Consider the following 14,857-nt stretch of genomic DNA (forward strand, 5'->3'; position numbering starts at 1 on the left):
GTCACCTGCGCCGGAGTCGTTGGTGCTGAACCTTTGTACCAGGACTTGACGTGGTAAACCAGCAAGAAAACGAGGAACAAGTAAGCGCCATAAGCGCGGGTATCATATTGGCACACAGGCCCAATAAAACGAAGAAATGGCTCGACGATGTTCTTAAGGCTGTCAAAGACGCCATGGATTTCGCTCCTGGACATGGGAGATTGAGCAGCGATGTAGGTCAGTCGCAGACTCATCCATCGTTGTGGGCCGCAGAAATGATTCTGTCGAAGTGGCAAGGGATACCAAGAATTAACCGGATGAACGATGGGAGGTTGCCGAATTGTGGTGGAAAAGTTCGGTTATTTCTTCCCTCGACTACCCGCTGCCGCTGTGATCTTGCTAGTGCTCATGAGATCACCAATGTACTTTTGCAGGAATTTGTTGTTGCTGTCAAGCTTGTCGTGTTCCTCGCGAACGGCCTCGATACGGTTGAAGATTGTGAGGAGGGATTCTTGCAGCAACTTGGCGTGTCTAAGAGAGGATTAGCATCCTCGACAGACACATAAGGGCATTTCGACCTGGGCTCACCTTCTGAGTTCTTCTCGCGCCTCCTTGCCCATTTTATCGATGTCCTCGCTCGTTCTGCGCGGGCTCATGGCCCTAACATCATCTGGGCCGAAATGAGGTTCTACAGGGCCGACAGCGGAGCTGTCACGAGGAACTACCAAAGGGCCGCTGCTCTTGCGACTCGGTAGCCGGGGCCGTGTAGGAATAGGTTGGTGAATTGTCGTCTCGTTGCTGTCAGAGGGCGATGTTGAGACGGAAGAATCGGACCGCTGAAGTGACCCCGGTTGAGGAGGGGCACCGTTTGAACCGATGGACTGGGTATCTTGCTCGTCGGCCATGTTTTGACTGGAGGAGGTATGAGTACTATTTAGTGTTCGTGTTGATAATATGTATAACGTGCGTCTTCATCCGGCGGTCGACAAGCAGCAAGGTATTAGAAATAAGGTGCAACGAATCGAAGGGTCTGAAGAAGATGTCACTCCTTCTCTGAATCACTGGTAATAGCCGACAAGGTGTCGTTGGTCATTCAGGCGATCGGATCGAATAGGAGGCAGCGAGGATCGACTTGCTGGCTGTTGCGCTGGCGGCAACGGTCGATGCAGTTAGATGCAAGGTATGCCAATGAGGAGGAGTGAGAGATAACGAGCGAAGAGAATCGAAGACGCTTCGTTTCCAGAGGCGGTGGCGCACGCGAGGTGTTGTGGTGCAATCTTGGCCGCTGATTGCCGGTAATGGGAGACGCGTCAAGAAACCGGAAATTCGTAAGTCGTAAATAGCGTCCGGGTCGAGTTAGAGGAAGAGGCCCTCCAAGATCGTTGACGATGCAAACAAGCAGATGCAAGCCGTTTGCTTGGCACCAAATCGAGGTGGACGTGCTAGGGGTGGTATGGCGTTGGGCTGGTAGGAGAGGTTGGTATATCTACCCAGGTGTGAGAGGTGGTGATGTGGAAGACCTGTCGTGGTCGGGTAGGGTGAAACGGTGGACGGTGCAGGAGTACGAGTACAAAGTACTAGCGTACGAGAAGGTGAAGGAGGACGGGATGGTCGGGTACTACTCGTAGAAGAGTGAGGAGAGGCCAGGAGGGAGGGAGCGGTGGAATTTTTCCCTTTTCCTTTGCTGGCTGGTGAGGTCCACCGCGGAGCTCGACGGACTCCTCCGTGCTCTGGGACAGAATGGAGCGGCGGCTGTTGGGGTACCCTCTTTTTTTCGCCCTCGAGAGCTCCTAGGTCGTGACCTGTGACGTCGGGGCGCGTGGGTCAGCGCAAGGCCTCTGCTGGCAATCTGGCAACTGGCAATCTGGCAGCTGTCTGATTGTCTGAGTTGTGCAGAAAAAGGGAGCCTGGTGGAGGGCAAGAGGGATGATGCCAGCACCAGAGATGGGACGGGTTTCAGAGACGGGTGGAGGGGAGGCCTGGGGGAAACAGTGAGCTATCCGTCTTGGTCTGATGACGGGTCTTGGCCTTTGGCGGAGGTGAAGCTAGCGGGCCTGAAGCAGTGAAGAGACCAGAGCGAGGCGGACGGAGAGCGGGTGGTGGCATGGGTGCTGGGCTCCCGGCTCGACAGTTTCGACGCTCCTAGGAGTTCTGGGTTCCAGGTTGGCAGTGCTGGGAGTCCTGGCTCGTTGGCTCGTGGCTCGTGGCTCGTGGCTCGTGGCTCCTGGTATCTGTCTCCTGGGAACCTGGGAAGGATTGGCGAAGGGGCGAATGGGCGAATGGGGGCCTTGTGGTCGGATGGCGGGCAAATGAGAGGCGAGGAAATGGGCGACGGGGCAGCCCATGATGCCAAGTGCTAGGCCGTGGCAGCGGAGAGCGAGTAAATTGACAGATCGGCGGGGTGTGACGCCATAGCTGCCCCAACTGGCACCCTGCCCCATGCTTGCCCAAGCACCCAAAGCACCCAAAGCATCCAGCCTCCAGTCTGCACGGTGTCAGAGTTGCAGTCGCAAACTCCTCGGCCTGGCACACTTCCTGACTCTGCCTGCAGCAGTGCAGCCTGCCCAAGGTACCACTGGTGGACGGCAAGGCTCCAGGCGCTCCTGCTCCCGCTCCCGCTCCTGCTCCCACTCCCGCTCCTGCTTTCTGCTAGTATTACTATCCGCACATGCCTAGGGGCTTCTGGAGGTAGTCGCTCTTTCCCTTCACCTCTCGGCTCTACTGTTTACCTATGTGTCTAGGCAGGTAGGTGCTCTACGGAGCAACTGTTTCTCAACGTTCGCCGCCATGGGCCTGCTTCTGTGCCGACCTCTAGGAGATGTAGAGTGGTGGTTTTGATTGTGAGGGGTGAGGATTATCCTACGGCATCCCACTCTGGATTCCAGGGATTGGAGTTCCCTCAACGTGGGATGGAGACGGAACTCGGGCATGGTGGGATCATGGGGATTCGGTGAATGTTCAATCTATTGTCGGGTGTGGGTATCGGGAATGGGGCTCGAGAAGCTTGGAGAATCCCTTTTTCTAGGCGACCAAGATCTCTTTAAGACTTATCCAAAGTTGGGTGCACCTCGCGAGCCAAGGGCCCTGTGAATACTACCGTGCCACATGCGCTGGACTGTTTCTGGTTGATGATGATGGAATCCTTGAAACCGTCTTGTGCAAAGAGGCAAGAGAGTCTCCGGGGGGCGAGTCGATGCCAAGAGCGCACAAGCGGACAAGTGTGACTGTTCTTTTCTCTTATCGTCGACCGTTTTCCTGTTCTGGCTTGGCGGAGACTGGGGCGCCCCTTTTCCTCTTTCCCTTCCTGTAGTGGGCGCGGCGGGTATGGGCGAGATGGACGCGCACATGGCAAACAGGTACCAGGTCGCGCTTACCTACTTACCTACCTAGTACGAGTACGTAGTAGTACGTACTACTGCTGCATTACTCGTGGTCGTACTCCATACTACCTACGGACTGACTGTTGTATTCCGCTCCATGTTTGTGTCGTCCGTTAATAGGTAAACGGGTGGAGAGGCGCGAATGTCTCCTTTCTGAGCGGTATTTTCTGAACCGCAAGTTGAAATGCGGTTTGATGATGATGCGCCCTTGGCATTGACGCTATGGAGACGGTCAGGAAGGGATCCAAGGGAAACGAAATTGGATGGGGGGAAGAGTGAATCACTGGGCTGCCATCAGTGGCTGCTGCCGATTCCGGGGTCCATCCGTCCTACCACCTGCAACCACTGTGTCGAGAGAGTCGAGAGAAATGGAACGGCTGATGTCATGGCGCCAGATCGCCAGCCTCGACGGTCACAACTGACAGTTGGTCACACTCAGTCTCTCACACGGTGCACGCAACGGTGGGGGACGGCCAAGAACGACGGCCAAGACGGCCCTCGACCCCGACTGCTCCCCGACGGTCTCATCCTCACCACCCTCTCGAGCCTGTTCAAGGCCTTGTCTCGCCTTGCCACATGGAGGGGGTCTTCCATTGGGCTTCCAGACGGCCAAGACGCGGACGGCGACATTGAACCAACAGCGCAGCGCGCCTGCTGGTGCACCTGTTGTAACTTGTGCGCCTTGTTGTTCTCCTCCTGCCTTAGGGTTTTTTTGCCGCCTTTTTTCCCCAGGCGCCTGGCAACTGACAGGCTTCAAAAGGGCCCGAGTGACCTAACACTCTGACAGTGCGCACATCGGCTGCCATTACTAGTATGATCTAGGTATCTGCGACGACTTGGTCCGGTCCCGTACCACCGTTAATAAGTGGCCAGGTGGAGAAGCTCCAGCATATCATCGCCGTCCACCTCTCATGTTTCCCACTACCGACTTTGGCACGCAATAACGATGGATCACCAGCATTAGAGCATGGCGTCACGCCGGAAGAGAATCCCTTTTTCCAACGGACATGTCTAGTTACAAGTCCGACTCGACAACTCATGAAGGCTGCTGGACGAGAGACATTCTGAACAAAGCAAAGCATCAAGGTCAGTCCAGCCGCTGGCAATGCCATACCGCCTTTCTCCAATCCTCAGGGTCGGATCGGCTCTTGGCTGCGGCCTTGTCCCATCGTCCCCGTCTTCACAGAGTCACGAGCTCCCCGCGACAGCAAATCAAGCACTTCCATCTTGCACCGCTTCGGCGCTTCCCCACCGCCCGCCCGCCGATCTCCAAAAAGCCATCACCAATTCTGCACAACCTCCGGTCAGCTGCATGAACAAGCCTCCACGCCGCACGCTACGAGGCTTTTTGTCTCCTAGGCTCCTCCCAGCTCCAACGCTGACTGTTGCTGTGCTTGCGGGAAGCATCAGGACATCCATTCCGAGATTTGAATCAAGGGCGTCATTCCTGTCAAGGTGGCCGGACACTTGAGATGACGGGCTGGAACTACGAGCCCATCTCTCCTGACTTCTTGAGTACTACATTAGTAGCAATACTCGTACGATGCACCTGTCTTGTCATCTTTTCAGCTAAAATCGTTGCACGGGAAAGGGGGGCAGGCATGGATAATCGGCTTTCCGATCATTTGTTGGATACAGCTACAAATACGGAGTACATACTAAATATTTAGTATATTGGTAGTAAGTGGTACTATGGGTACACGTGAAGGACGGATAACAGCATTCCAGAACCTTAACTCTGCCGTGTCTCTGAGGTAGTAGTCGATCGCGGAGAAGCCAGGAATTCAGTCTGGGGAGATCCGAGCAAAATCCCGAGAGGTGATCTGTCTCACTCACACAGCGCAACGCTCTTGACCGGTCTATTCACCTACGGATCGACGTGGGACACACCGAGACCCCGACGTTGCCGTTTTACACTCCAAACAACAAGACGCAATCAAACTCCTTTTGAGCCCGCGGGGTGTTGGATTTGTTCAGCACTGAAGTCATAGTACTGGTCTACAAGTGCTAGACAGGCTAGGCTCTCGGTGACCAGCCAAGATTTGGAGTAGCTTTTAACGTTCGGCTCGACTGCTCCGTAGTCAGGGGCTTTCAACCCAACTCGACACTAGATGCAAGCGGCACTCGAAGTTTCAACTACTCTTGACCGAATAATTAGTGGCTTTGAGGATATGCTTTAGTTGCTGGATCGGACCTGGTTCCTACTGCCCTGTTGGGAGCCTCAGGTTCGGGGCGATAGTCACATTGAACCCGGATTTCCATCGGACACCCTTGGTCTGTGAGCATAGTTTCGAGCTCACCAAAATATGGAATGCAATGTTTGTACCTCAATCGGCGCAGATCTCACCCGCGCCTTCACTATCCACTATCCACCATGGCCAGATCTGCGTCGACAACGGCGCCCATCCGTGGATGTGGTCTGGGAGGACTTTATGGGCAATAACACCCGATGCTGTCAACATTGTGAACGCGCGCAAGGCCATCAGCCATCGAGTACCTCCCTCTATGTATCTGGGGCGCCTCAGCACTTCTCACTAGGGCCCAAGGGCCCATGGGTAATGCGGCTGCAAAGGGGTTCTCTTACGGCCATATCGCCAACCTCGCAAACGTCGAGGGGCCCAGAGCCGCATGGACTCTTGCTTGGGGCATTTGAGACCGACCAAATTAGAATCTGGAACAGGGAGTGGTTCAAGGGCCACCAAAGTGGTATTTGACATCGTCGTCGGTGACCTGTGAACCACGAGACAGTTATTGGAACTGCCGTTCCGGCCAGCGTAATCAACCACCAACACTGTCAACATGCTCTAGGCGTGGATCTAGCTTTTTCATGCCAAAACGAGCTTGCCGTCTGGCTCGAAGCAACACACAAACTTGGATCCAGCACCATTGGTGTTGTAGAGGCCTCTATCCCTTCGCAGCGATGTTGCAATTCGACCGAGGTAGCTCAAGTTTATGCGGGATGGTGTAGTCTTCTCTGGCCATGTCCTGGTAAAGAATACGGAATAGACCGCAATGCTATCTTCGACGTTACAAATCAGCTAGTTGTCCGGGCGAACACAGCAAGGAAAAGTTTCAACCAACATTCCTGCTGCAAACAGCACCGCTGGCCTCAACTTGACACTGACTAGATTCAGAACGTCTCCGTTGAGACCCTCGCCATGGCACGACGTTGCCCCTATAGAGTCTGTTCCATCCGGAAGCTAGAGCACGATGGATCCCAGCAGGTTGTTTAGCAGACGGATGCAGGCACCTTGCATGTCTCGGGCGAGGATCGCGAACGCGAACGCGAACACATGCGCAGATGAAGATCCCGCAGACAAAGACGCACAGGTCGGCGTCTACTAACAGCATCGATGGGCCATGGAGCGTTTCGTCCGGCGGCCAGACGCAGCGACAGAGGGTATAGGGTATAGTACTACCTTGCAGTCTCGGGGACCTGTCTCAGACTCTCAGCTGGTGGCGTCGAGGCGGAAGCGGGTTCACGGATCGCGTGGCTGGGCCCGTTACCTCCTGTGTACAGCCCTACCCCATGATAAGCACATAAATAGTTGAGTCGCCGTGATGCCGTTTCCATGAGATGTCCAAGACAGGGCCGCACGGGCTCTTGGAGGGAGGGGTAAGAATAAGATAATGGAGGATTCATTGATATACTACTATGTAGTACTACTCGTATCAGCCAGCAGCTTGCTAGGCCGAGGATGCCATGGCAGATTCACATACGGATACATACATAGTAGTATTACCGATGGCCTCATTAGCAACAGTACCCCGTCTTACGTTGATAGTGGCAAGGGGTCCAAAGGGTCCAAGGGGTCCGGCCAGCCGTGTGCAATGTGCATGCTGCAGGCCAACCACCAACTTACAAAGAGCCCCTACAAATCGGTCTCCAACAGCATTGGCTTCTGCCATTCTCAGCAGGAGAGTGAGGAGACCGGGCTTGGCCGGCAACTCGGATCACCGGCTGGGCCCCGCTCGCCTGTGAGATGCCTGTAAGATGCCTGTACGATGCTTGCGAGTTGCCTGACAATTGCCCAAAGGGGAAGGCCAAAGACGCGCTGCATTGATGCGAGTTCCCACGGTGCTCGCACTACGGATACCATGTATGCAGTAATAGCATGGCTGGTGGGCTGAGGTCGGGGTAATGATACCAGCACTCCATATCTGTATTACCGTGTATAATATATACTACGACAGCACGCTGCATCAGCCCTCAGCCAACGCCCCTCCCCCCCCAAGCGCGCCCTCTAGCTCGCGAGTCTCAGTCTCAGCCGTCCATCATGATGCGAGGCGCCGTTGTCGGGCTCCTCAGCCTGCTCTCGCCAGCGTGCGCGCTGCAGGGTCTCCCCATCCGTGCCGGTCACAAGCTGGCCAAGCAGGTAAGTCGAGCATCAACTTGTTGATGAGGGATGGGTGGTGTGCTAAGACGCGGGACAATAGGCGTCGATCCAGGCCCAGGCGTCGATCCAGTCTGCCGACTACCCCCAGTATCCCGAGTACAACCTCTCGGTGCCAATTGACCACTTCCACAACGACTCCAAGTACGAGCCACACTCGGATGGCTCCTTCAACCTGCGCTACTGGTTCGACGCGCAATTCTACAAGCCCGGAGGCCCTGTCTTTGTCCTGAGCGCCGGAGAGACCAGCGGCGAGGACCGGCTGCCGTTCCTGGAGAAGGGCATCGTCTATGAGATCGCCAAGGCCACCCACGGCCTGGGGGTCATCCTCGAGCACCGCTACTACGGCTCCAGCGTGCCCACGCCCGACCTGAGCACCGAGAACCTGCGCTTCCTGACCACCGACCAGGCCCTGGCCGACACGGCCTACTTTGCCAAGAACGTCCAGTTCGAGGGGCTCGAGGACGTCGACTTCAGCCCGGAGAAGGTCCCCTGGATCGCCTACGGCGGCTCCTACGCCGGTGCCTTTGTCGCCTTCCTGCGCGTCGCCTACCCAGACGTCTTCTTCGGCGCCATCTCCTCCTCGGGCGTGCCCGCTGCCATCTGGGACTACTGGGAGTACTTTGAGGCCGCGCGCATCTACGCCCCCGAGGGCTGCAGCGACTCGCAGGGCAAGCTGGTCAACATCGTCGACCGCATCCTGCTGGACGAGGCCAACGCCGGGTACATCGACCAGGTCAAGGCGCTGTTCGGCAAGGCCGACATTGCCGACGACGCCGACTTTGCCGTCACCGTGGGCGAGGGCATCGGCTGGCTGCAGAGCTACAACTGGGACCCGGCCATCAGCAGCGACGAGTTCTTCAACTACTGCGCCACCATCACCAGCGACGAGAACCAGTTCCCCGACCTCGAGGACAAGCGCGCCGAGGTCGAGGAGATCATCAAGGTCGCCGGATACGGGGACGAGCTGGACCCCCTGACCGACCGCATGCTCAACCTCATCGGCTACACCATCGCCAGCAGCTCCTCCAGCGCCGCCGACGTCGTCTCGTACGCCGACGACGACCTGTCGCAGACCTGGCGTCTGTGGCCGTACCAGGTGTGCACCGAGTAAGTGATTTCCCTTCCCCCCTTGACAAACACCCACCTTGGAACTATGAGTGCCCGCTGGAGTGAGTGCGTGATTGATTGATATTGACCATCATCTTGCAGATGGGGCTTCCTCCAGACGGGCTCCGGCGCGCCCGAGGACATGCTCCCCATGGTGTCGCGCCTCGTGGACCTCGACTACTCGACGCGCATCTGCCGCGACGCCTTCGACATCAGCGAGCCGGCCGACACGGACGCCATCAACAAGTACGGCGCCTTTGACATCTCGTACCCTCGCCTGGCCTTTGTCGACGGCGAGTGGGACCCCTGGCGCGCCGCCGGAGTGCAGGCCCTGTCGCAGCCGCCTCGCGAGTCGACCACCAGCGAGCCCGTCATCCTCATCGACGGCGCCGTGCACCACTGGGACGAGAACGGCGTGTGGCCCAACGAGACCCAGCCGGGGTTGCCGCCCAAGGCGGTCAAGGAGACCAAGAAGGCCATGAGGCAGTTTGTCAAGGCGTGGCTGAAGGAGTGGAAGAAGGGGCACCATGGCGGTGGGCACCATGGCGGTGGGCACCACGGACACGACTAACTCGTTAGTTTTAGTACGTAGTAGCAGTGCTATTATCGAATATATAGTTCCATCTATCCCTTTTGAATTTTCTTCGGAGCATACACACTTGCCCTCCCTCCTCGCCCTGTGTGTCTTACTCGGCCCAGCCGTCCCCGGCACCGAGCATCCAGTTCACCCCGACGAGGGCCAGGCCATGCTTGCTGACAAACGTCGCCGCGTCGAACGACCGCCTCTGCACAAACTCCTCCCCGCCGACGTCCTCCTTGGACAGGGCCGCTGCGGCTGGGGGTTCGCGGAAGAGGAGGAAGAGGTATCGGTGCGGCTTGGAGCTGTGTATTCGCGTGAGCGATGACCACTTGTTATACCGTGCCGTACAATACGACGTACTCATCCTTGGGGCCCGGGCCCAGGTACTCGGTCAGCGCGGGCTTCGTCTCTGTCGCCGCGGCGGCGGCGGCAGCTCCCCCCGCGGGCTGCAGGCCGGGAAGGACCCAGTGCCTCCAGAAGGCAAACTTGGGGTCGTCTGGCGTTGGGGCGTCTGGGTCGACGAGGAGGAGGAGGTAGGAGGAGTTGGCGTTGGAGGAGTCAGCCTCGGCGCCGAAGCTGATGGCCGGAGGGGCCTTGCACTCGGACGCGCGGAAGAGGTTCCCCAGCTCGACTGGCCGGCCGTTGAAGGACACGCCGAGCTGCGTGGTGGGCGTGAAGCCCGTGGGGATGAGGCTGGCTGCCGAGCCGGGGACCAGCTTGGCCGTGTGGAGGGTGCTTTGGAGGGCCTGGGCGTGCTGCTCGAGAGACATTTTTAGTGAACTAGAGGGCTGGATAGGCCGTGGGAAAGGGATTGAGATTTACCAAGTAGTAGGGGTCTTGGACCTTATTATGTCGGTGGTGTCTCGCGGTGTAAATGGCTTCTATGAGCTGACTGGTGGAAGAATTGTTGGCGATGCGTACAACGAGGGGGAGTATGCCGATCTGGCGCAATGATGGAGGCGAATGCATCCACGATGCAGAATAGGTTACATGAGAGGCCAAAATACGGCCTGGGGTAATACGAATCAATCAACGTACATTCGAGTTTAGTAGCATCCAGTCTGCTCATACACATGACCCGGGCTACATGTATGCGTGTCTAAGTTGCATGGAATGCGTAGCTCCTCCTCACCGAACCTATGGAAAAGGAGTGTGAATTATCACGATGTCATATACATGGTTAGAATACATGTATTATATGACCCAACATGATGAAGTATAGTAGCCAACACAACTAATACAGAGTATTACATAGCTATGCTGCTAAATTTCTTGGCTGTAGGGTAATTGCGTCTGCCCCCACAGCATGTGGGTGAGAGGATGACGCGTTTGACGTTTCCCCCGCGCTGGAGCTGACATGGCGCTGCTGAAGGAGACTGAAGTGGGCTGAGATCCATGGATGAAACGGACCTCTCAACTTCGTTTCATACAACCCTCGGTCATCCCATCATCCATCATCCGACCTCACCATGGCCGACGTGACTGAGCCCCTGGCCCGCCTCAATCCCTTCAGGTCGTCGACGCGCAGAAGGGATGACGAAGATGACCAGGGTGATCGTCTGGATGTCGACAGTACTGGCCATCGCGTCCACGATGACACCGTCCCCAAGGACCAGCTGAGGGTCAGCCACGCCCTGCAATCCTTCCTCGTCAACCACGACGTCCTCCCCGACGACCAAGACGATGACACCCTGCGAGCCCTCATCGCCAGACCCCACGTCCAGGTCCCCGCCCACCTCACCGACCGATCTCATCCCCTCCCCGAGTACTTCATCAGCTCCAGCCACAACACCTACCTCCTGGACCACCAGCTCTACGGAACCTCCTGCGCCACCGCCTACGACACCGCCATCAAGACCGGCTCCCGCTGCGTTGAGATCGACGCCTGGGACAACAGCGACAATCCGGACGAGCCCAAGGTCACCCATGGCTTCACCCTCGTATCCAACATCCCCTTCCGCCTCGTCTGCGAGACCATCCGCGATGCCCTCGACGAGGAAATTGCCTCATCTGATAGCTCTCCCACCCCCATCGTCCTCTCGCTCGAGAACCACTGCGATGCTGCCGGACAGCTGCGCCTGGCGCAGATCATGACAGAGGTGTTTGGCGAGCGTCTGCTGAGCAGGCCAGTGCGCAATGAGGGCTACAGGGAGCAGGGTGGTTGTGATGCCGAGCACGTCACCCTAGGAGAGTTGGGCTCCAAGATTGCCGTCATTGTCGAGTACCACATTCCCGGCGAGGTAGACACCAGCGACTCTGACTCGACCGACTGCTCGGATGACGAGGACGAGAAGGCTGCGCGCCAGCAGTACAAGGACAAGAAGAAGCAGGTCCCCACAACCATCATCATCCCCGAGCTTGCCGACCTGGGCGTCTATGCGCAGTCAGTCAAGCCGGGCGACAACTCGTGGTTCGACCCCGGCGAGCTGGCCAACGGCCCCCATCACCATCTCATCAACGTCTCCGAGTCGGGTCTGTCCGCGCATCTCCCCGCAAACAGCACCGCGATCGCTAGGCACAACTCCAAGCACCTCATGCGTGTTTTCCCCAAGGGCACCCGCATCTCTTCCTCCAACCTCCGCCCCGTCCCCTTTTGGGGCCTGGGCGCCCAGATCTGCGCCCTCAACTGGCAGAATTTCGGCACCAGCAACCAGCTCAACGACGCGCTCTTCGAGGGCACCAACGGGTACGTCCTGAAACCTGCCGCGCTCCGGGCTGGCGGCGATGGTATCATCACCACAGACCGCACCAAGAAGCTCCGTCTGCACATCGCGGGCGCCACCGACGTGCCCCTGCCTCAGGACACCAGCGCCGACGGCTTCCGCCCGTACGTGACGTGCACGCTGTACCACCCCGACAGCCTCAAGAACGACCCGCCCAAGCGCAAGACGGCGCCGTACAAGCACCACAAGCTGGGGTTCCTGCACCGGGGGGAGAACCCCCCCGCGACGGATCCCGTGTGGGACGAGACACTCGAGTGGGAGTACGCCGACAACGAGCTCGTGTTCCTGAGGCTGCTGGTCAAGAGAGACGAGAGCTGGTCTAAGAACTCCAACATTGCCGTCGCGGCGGTGCGGCTGTCGTACGTGCAGTCTGGGTGGCGCTTCATACGGATGCAGGATCTCAAGGGTCGTGAGACTAAGTGCAGCGTGCTGGTTAAGTTTGAGATTGAGGATGTTTGAAGTAGGGAGGGGGGTTGGAGCATGAGTATATTCTTGACGAACGGCGCATGAATGCCCGGTGCTTGTTCGTACTGTTGAGAACTGTTCAATAGGTTCAATAATGTCCTTCGACGTAAGCAACGGCCATCTGGGAAATGAATGGTTTTGATCGTAACAGATGTGCCTTGAGTCCTGATCTCGTAATGTATCCTAGTCCCACACTAGAATAACCCCCTTTAGGCCCGCAGTTTGACGCGAACAGGCATGCCATCCTTGGGACGATTGTTTATCTCATTCGGGTCGTAAATCTGGTACGCCACCTCACCAAACAGCCGCGGCGCAGCATCCGAATAGGCAGGGACGACATCCACTTCCCTCACCGTCAGCGCGAGGATGAGCTTGAGCTCCGCCATGGCCAGCTCCTGGCCGATGCAGTTCCGGGGACCCAGCTCGAACGGCCGCCATGCATCCTTAAGGGGGTGCAGGCGGTCGCCCTCCCTCGCGAGCCACCGCTCGGGGAGGAACGTGTCTGGCTGCGGCCAGTACGCTGGATGCCGGTGCGCCGTCTGCGACGCGGCCAGGAGGGTGAAGCCTTCTGTCGAGAACCGCTGGCGCGTCTCGGGGTGCACGAGCTCGAGGTTGCGGGTTCCCGCGCGGAGGGTTGCCGCGGGCGGGTAGAGCCTCAGTGTCTCCTTGATGACGGCGCTGGTGTAAATCAGTCTGTGCAAGATGGAGGGGTCGTCAGCGAGCACGGTTGCTGCTGCTGAGGGGTCGGTCCCGAGGATAGCGTCGTGCTCGGCGCGGACGCGGTCTGCAACGGCTGGGTCGCGGTGGAGGCAGTAGTACACGTAGCACAGGGTGCTGGCTGTGGTGTCGTGACCGGCGACGAGGAAGATCTTGATCTGTGCGAGGACAACACTTAGGAAGTCGGAGTCGAAGAGTTGATCCTTGCGTGTGGCGCTGATGATGTCCCCGTTCTCCTTCAAGTAGGCCTCGACAGCCAGCCCAGTTATCGTCTTAGATCCCCCTCCCATGCCCGTGTCTCGGAACTCCCTCTCTATATCAGGCATGAGCTCAGTGTGCATGATTCGATTGTTATTCCAGAGCTTAAAGTGGCGCCAGAGGTTACAGTCACGCCATAATTTTAGGCCCCTCGGCAGATGGGCCAAGGCTAGCTGGTGCTTCATGGCCTTGTACAACCGACTTTCTGATGTTTGTATCCCTAGCCTGGCCCCTCTGCAACGTATACATGTTAGTGAACTGACCACTGGACGTTCTGGTAGTCCCAGCCGTAGGCGGATGAGTTTTGCAATCGACACTCACGAAATAGCACGACCGATGACATCGCATGTAGCTTTGGTTGCGGGAGTGATGAGCTGCATCGTACGTCCGGAACCGGCAGCATCGACGAGAATGTCCTTAAAGATGTTGATTTCTTCGATAAAGGCAGGAATAAGGGAAAGGATGTTCTTGTTGGAGAAGCCTGAGTTGAAGATGGAACGCCACTTCTTCCAATGACTCCCCTCGGCACACACGAGATCCTGGCACCCGGTGAATCCGCCAAACACCTGGCGCAAGATGTCGCTCTTTGGCAACGACAAGTTCTGGGCGAACTGTGCCATCATATCAGGGTGGAACACGGCGATGATAGGGTCCGTGATAGGCCACGAGTCCATGCAGACTATACCCTGGTCCTGGAGCTCCGGGTATTCAAGGAGAAGCAGCGTCGGAATGCTTTGTAGGGCAACGTCGGCATGATACTTGGTCATAATCTTGGAGATGGCAGGCCTACTACCAAAGAAAAAAGAGTGCGGTGGGGATTTCTGTGTCACAGCTTGTTAGCTGACCATGGTCCAGTTGTGCATATTGTTCCATACCAATCCGTGGGTCTTCATGAAAGAGCGAACGTGAGTCCGCACTTTATACAGTTTGTATAAGAACCTTGCTATCAGTGCAAAGAGCACAGGAGCTACAGCATGGACTAGGCCTCTTGTTGATAGTATCATCTCCATTGTTCAGCGATACTGAGTGAGAAAGGAGGGTAAAAGGCGGGGAAGAGATGAATAAGCTGTGGATGACACGAGAGACATGGGCGGCGCCGGCTTATATTTCATGGACGACCCAGCGCCATGTTGCGCTGCGTGCATGCTTTGGGGTTTGCAGCGATAGTGACTCCACGGAGAAGCTGCATGATGTCGGGTAGGGTGGGTTGCACTTGGACGGGGATCATACCCTGGTGGGTAAACCTGCACA

At 57.2% G+C, this 14,857-nt stretch overlaps 5 protein-coding genes across 5 annotated transcripts; 2 read left to right on the plus strand and 3 right to left on the minus strand.

The window, feature by feature from the left end:
- Window positions 1-338: 338 nt before the first annotated feature.
- On the minus strand, window positions 339-884 carry ACO1O0_002737 (short coiled-coil protein; the record flags this gene model as incomplete). Its single annotated transcript, XM_083192202.1, has 2 exons — window positions 339-510; window positions 568-884. 2 exons carry the CDS (start codon window positions 882-884, stop codon window positions 339-341), a joined length of 489 nt encoding a protein of 162 aa, XP_083051259.1.
- Window positions 885-7,636: 6,752 nt separating this feature from the next.
- Window positions 7,637-9,434, plus strand: ACO1O0_002738 (serine carboxypeptidase S28-domain-containing protein; the record flags this gene model as incomplete). The annotated part of the gene is made up of 3 exons (XM_083192203.1): window positions 7,637-7,735; window positions 7,797-8,863; window positions 8,966-9,434. 3 exons carry the CDS (start codon window positions 7,637-7,639, stop codon window positions 9,432-9,434), a joined length of 1,635 nt encoding a protein of 544 aa, XP_083051260.1.
- Window positions 9,435-9,549: 115 nt separating this feature from the next.
- On the minus strand, window positions 9,550-10,213 carry ACO1O0_002739 (phosphatidylethanolamine-binding protein; the record flags this gene model as incomplete). The annotated part of the gene is made up of 2 exons (XM_083192204.1): window positions 9,550-9,745; window positions 9,792-10,213. The coding sequence occupies 2 exons, from the start codon at window positions 10,211-10,213 to the stop codon at window positions 9,550-9,552; spliced, it is 618 nt and encodes a 205-aa protein (XP_083051261.1).
- A 699-nt stretch (window positions 10,214-10,912) lies between these two features.
- Window positions 10,913-12,625, plus strand: ACO1O0_002740 (PLC-like phosphodiesterase; the record flags this gene model as incomplete). The annotated part of the gene is made up of 1 exon (XM_083192205.1): window positions 10,913-12,625. The coding sequence occupies one exon, from the start codon at window positions 10,913-10,915 to the stop codon at window positions 12,623-12,625; it is 1,713 nt and encodes a 570-aa protein (XP_083051262.1).
- Window positions 12,626-12,840: 215 nt separating this feature from the next.
- Window positions 12,841-14,373, minus strand: ACO1O0_002741 (cytochrome P450; the record flags this gene model as incomplete). The annotated part of the gene is made up of 2 exons (XM_083192206.1): window positions 12,841-13,840; window positions 13,928-14,373. The coding sequence occupies 2 exons, from the start codon at window positions 14,371-14,373 to the stop codon at window positions 12,841-12,843; spliced, it is 1,446 nt and encodes a 481-aa protein (XP_083051263.1).
- Between the last annotated feature and the right edge of the window lie 484 nt (window positions 14,374-14,857).

The sequence above is a fragment of the Amphichorda felina genome (genome assembly GCF_050947745.1).
Source record: "Amphichorda felina strain 45539 chromosome Unknown scaffold_3, whole genome shotgun sequence".
NCBI classification, from domain to species: domain Eukaryota; kingdom Fungi; phylum Ascomycota; class Sordariomycetes; order Hypocreales; family Bionectriaceae; genus Amphichorda; species Amphichorda felina.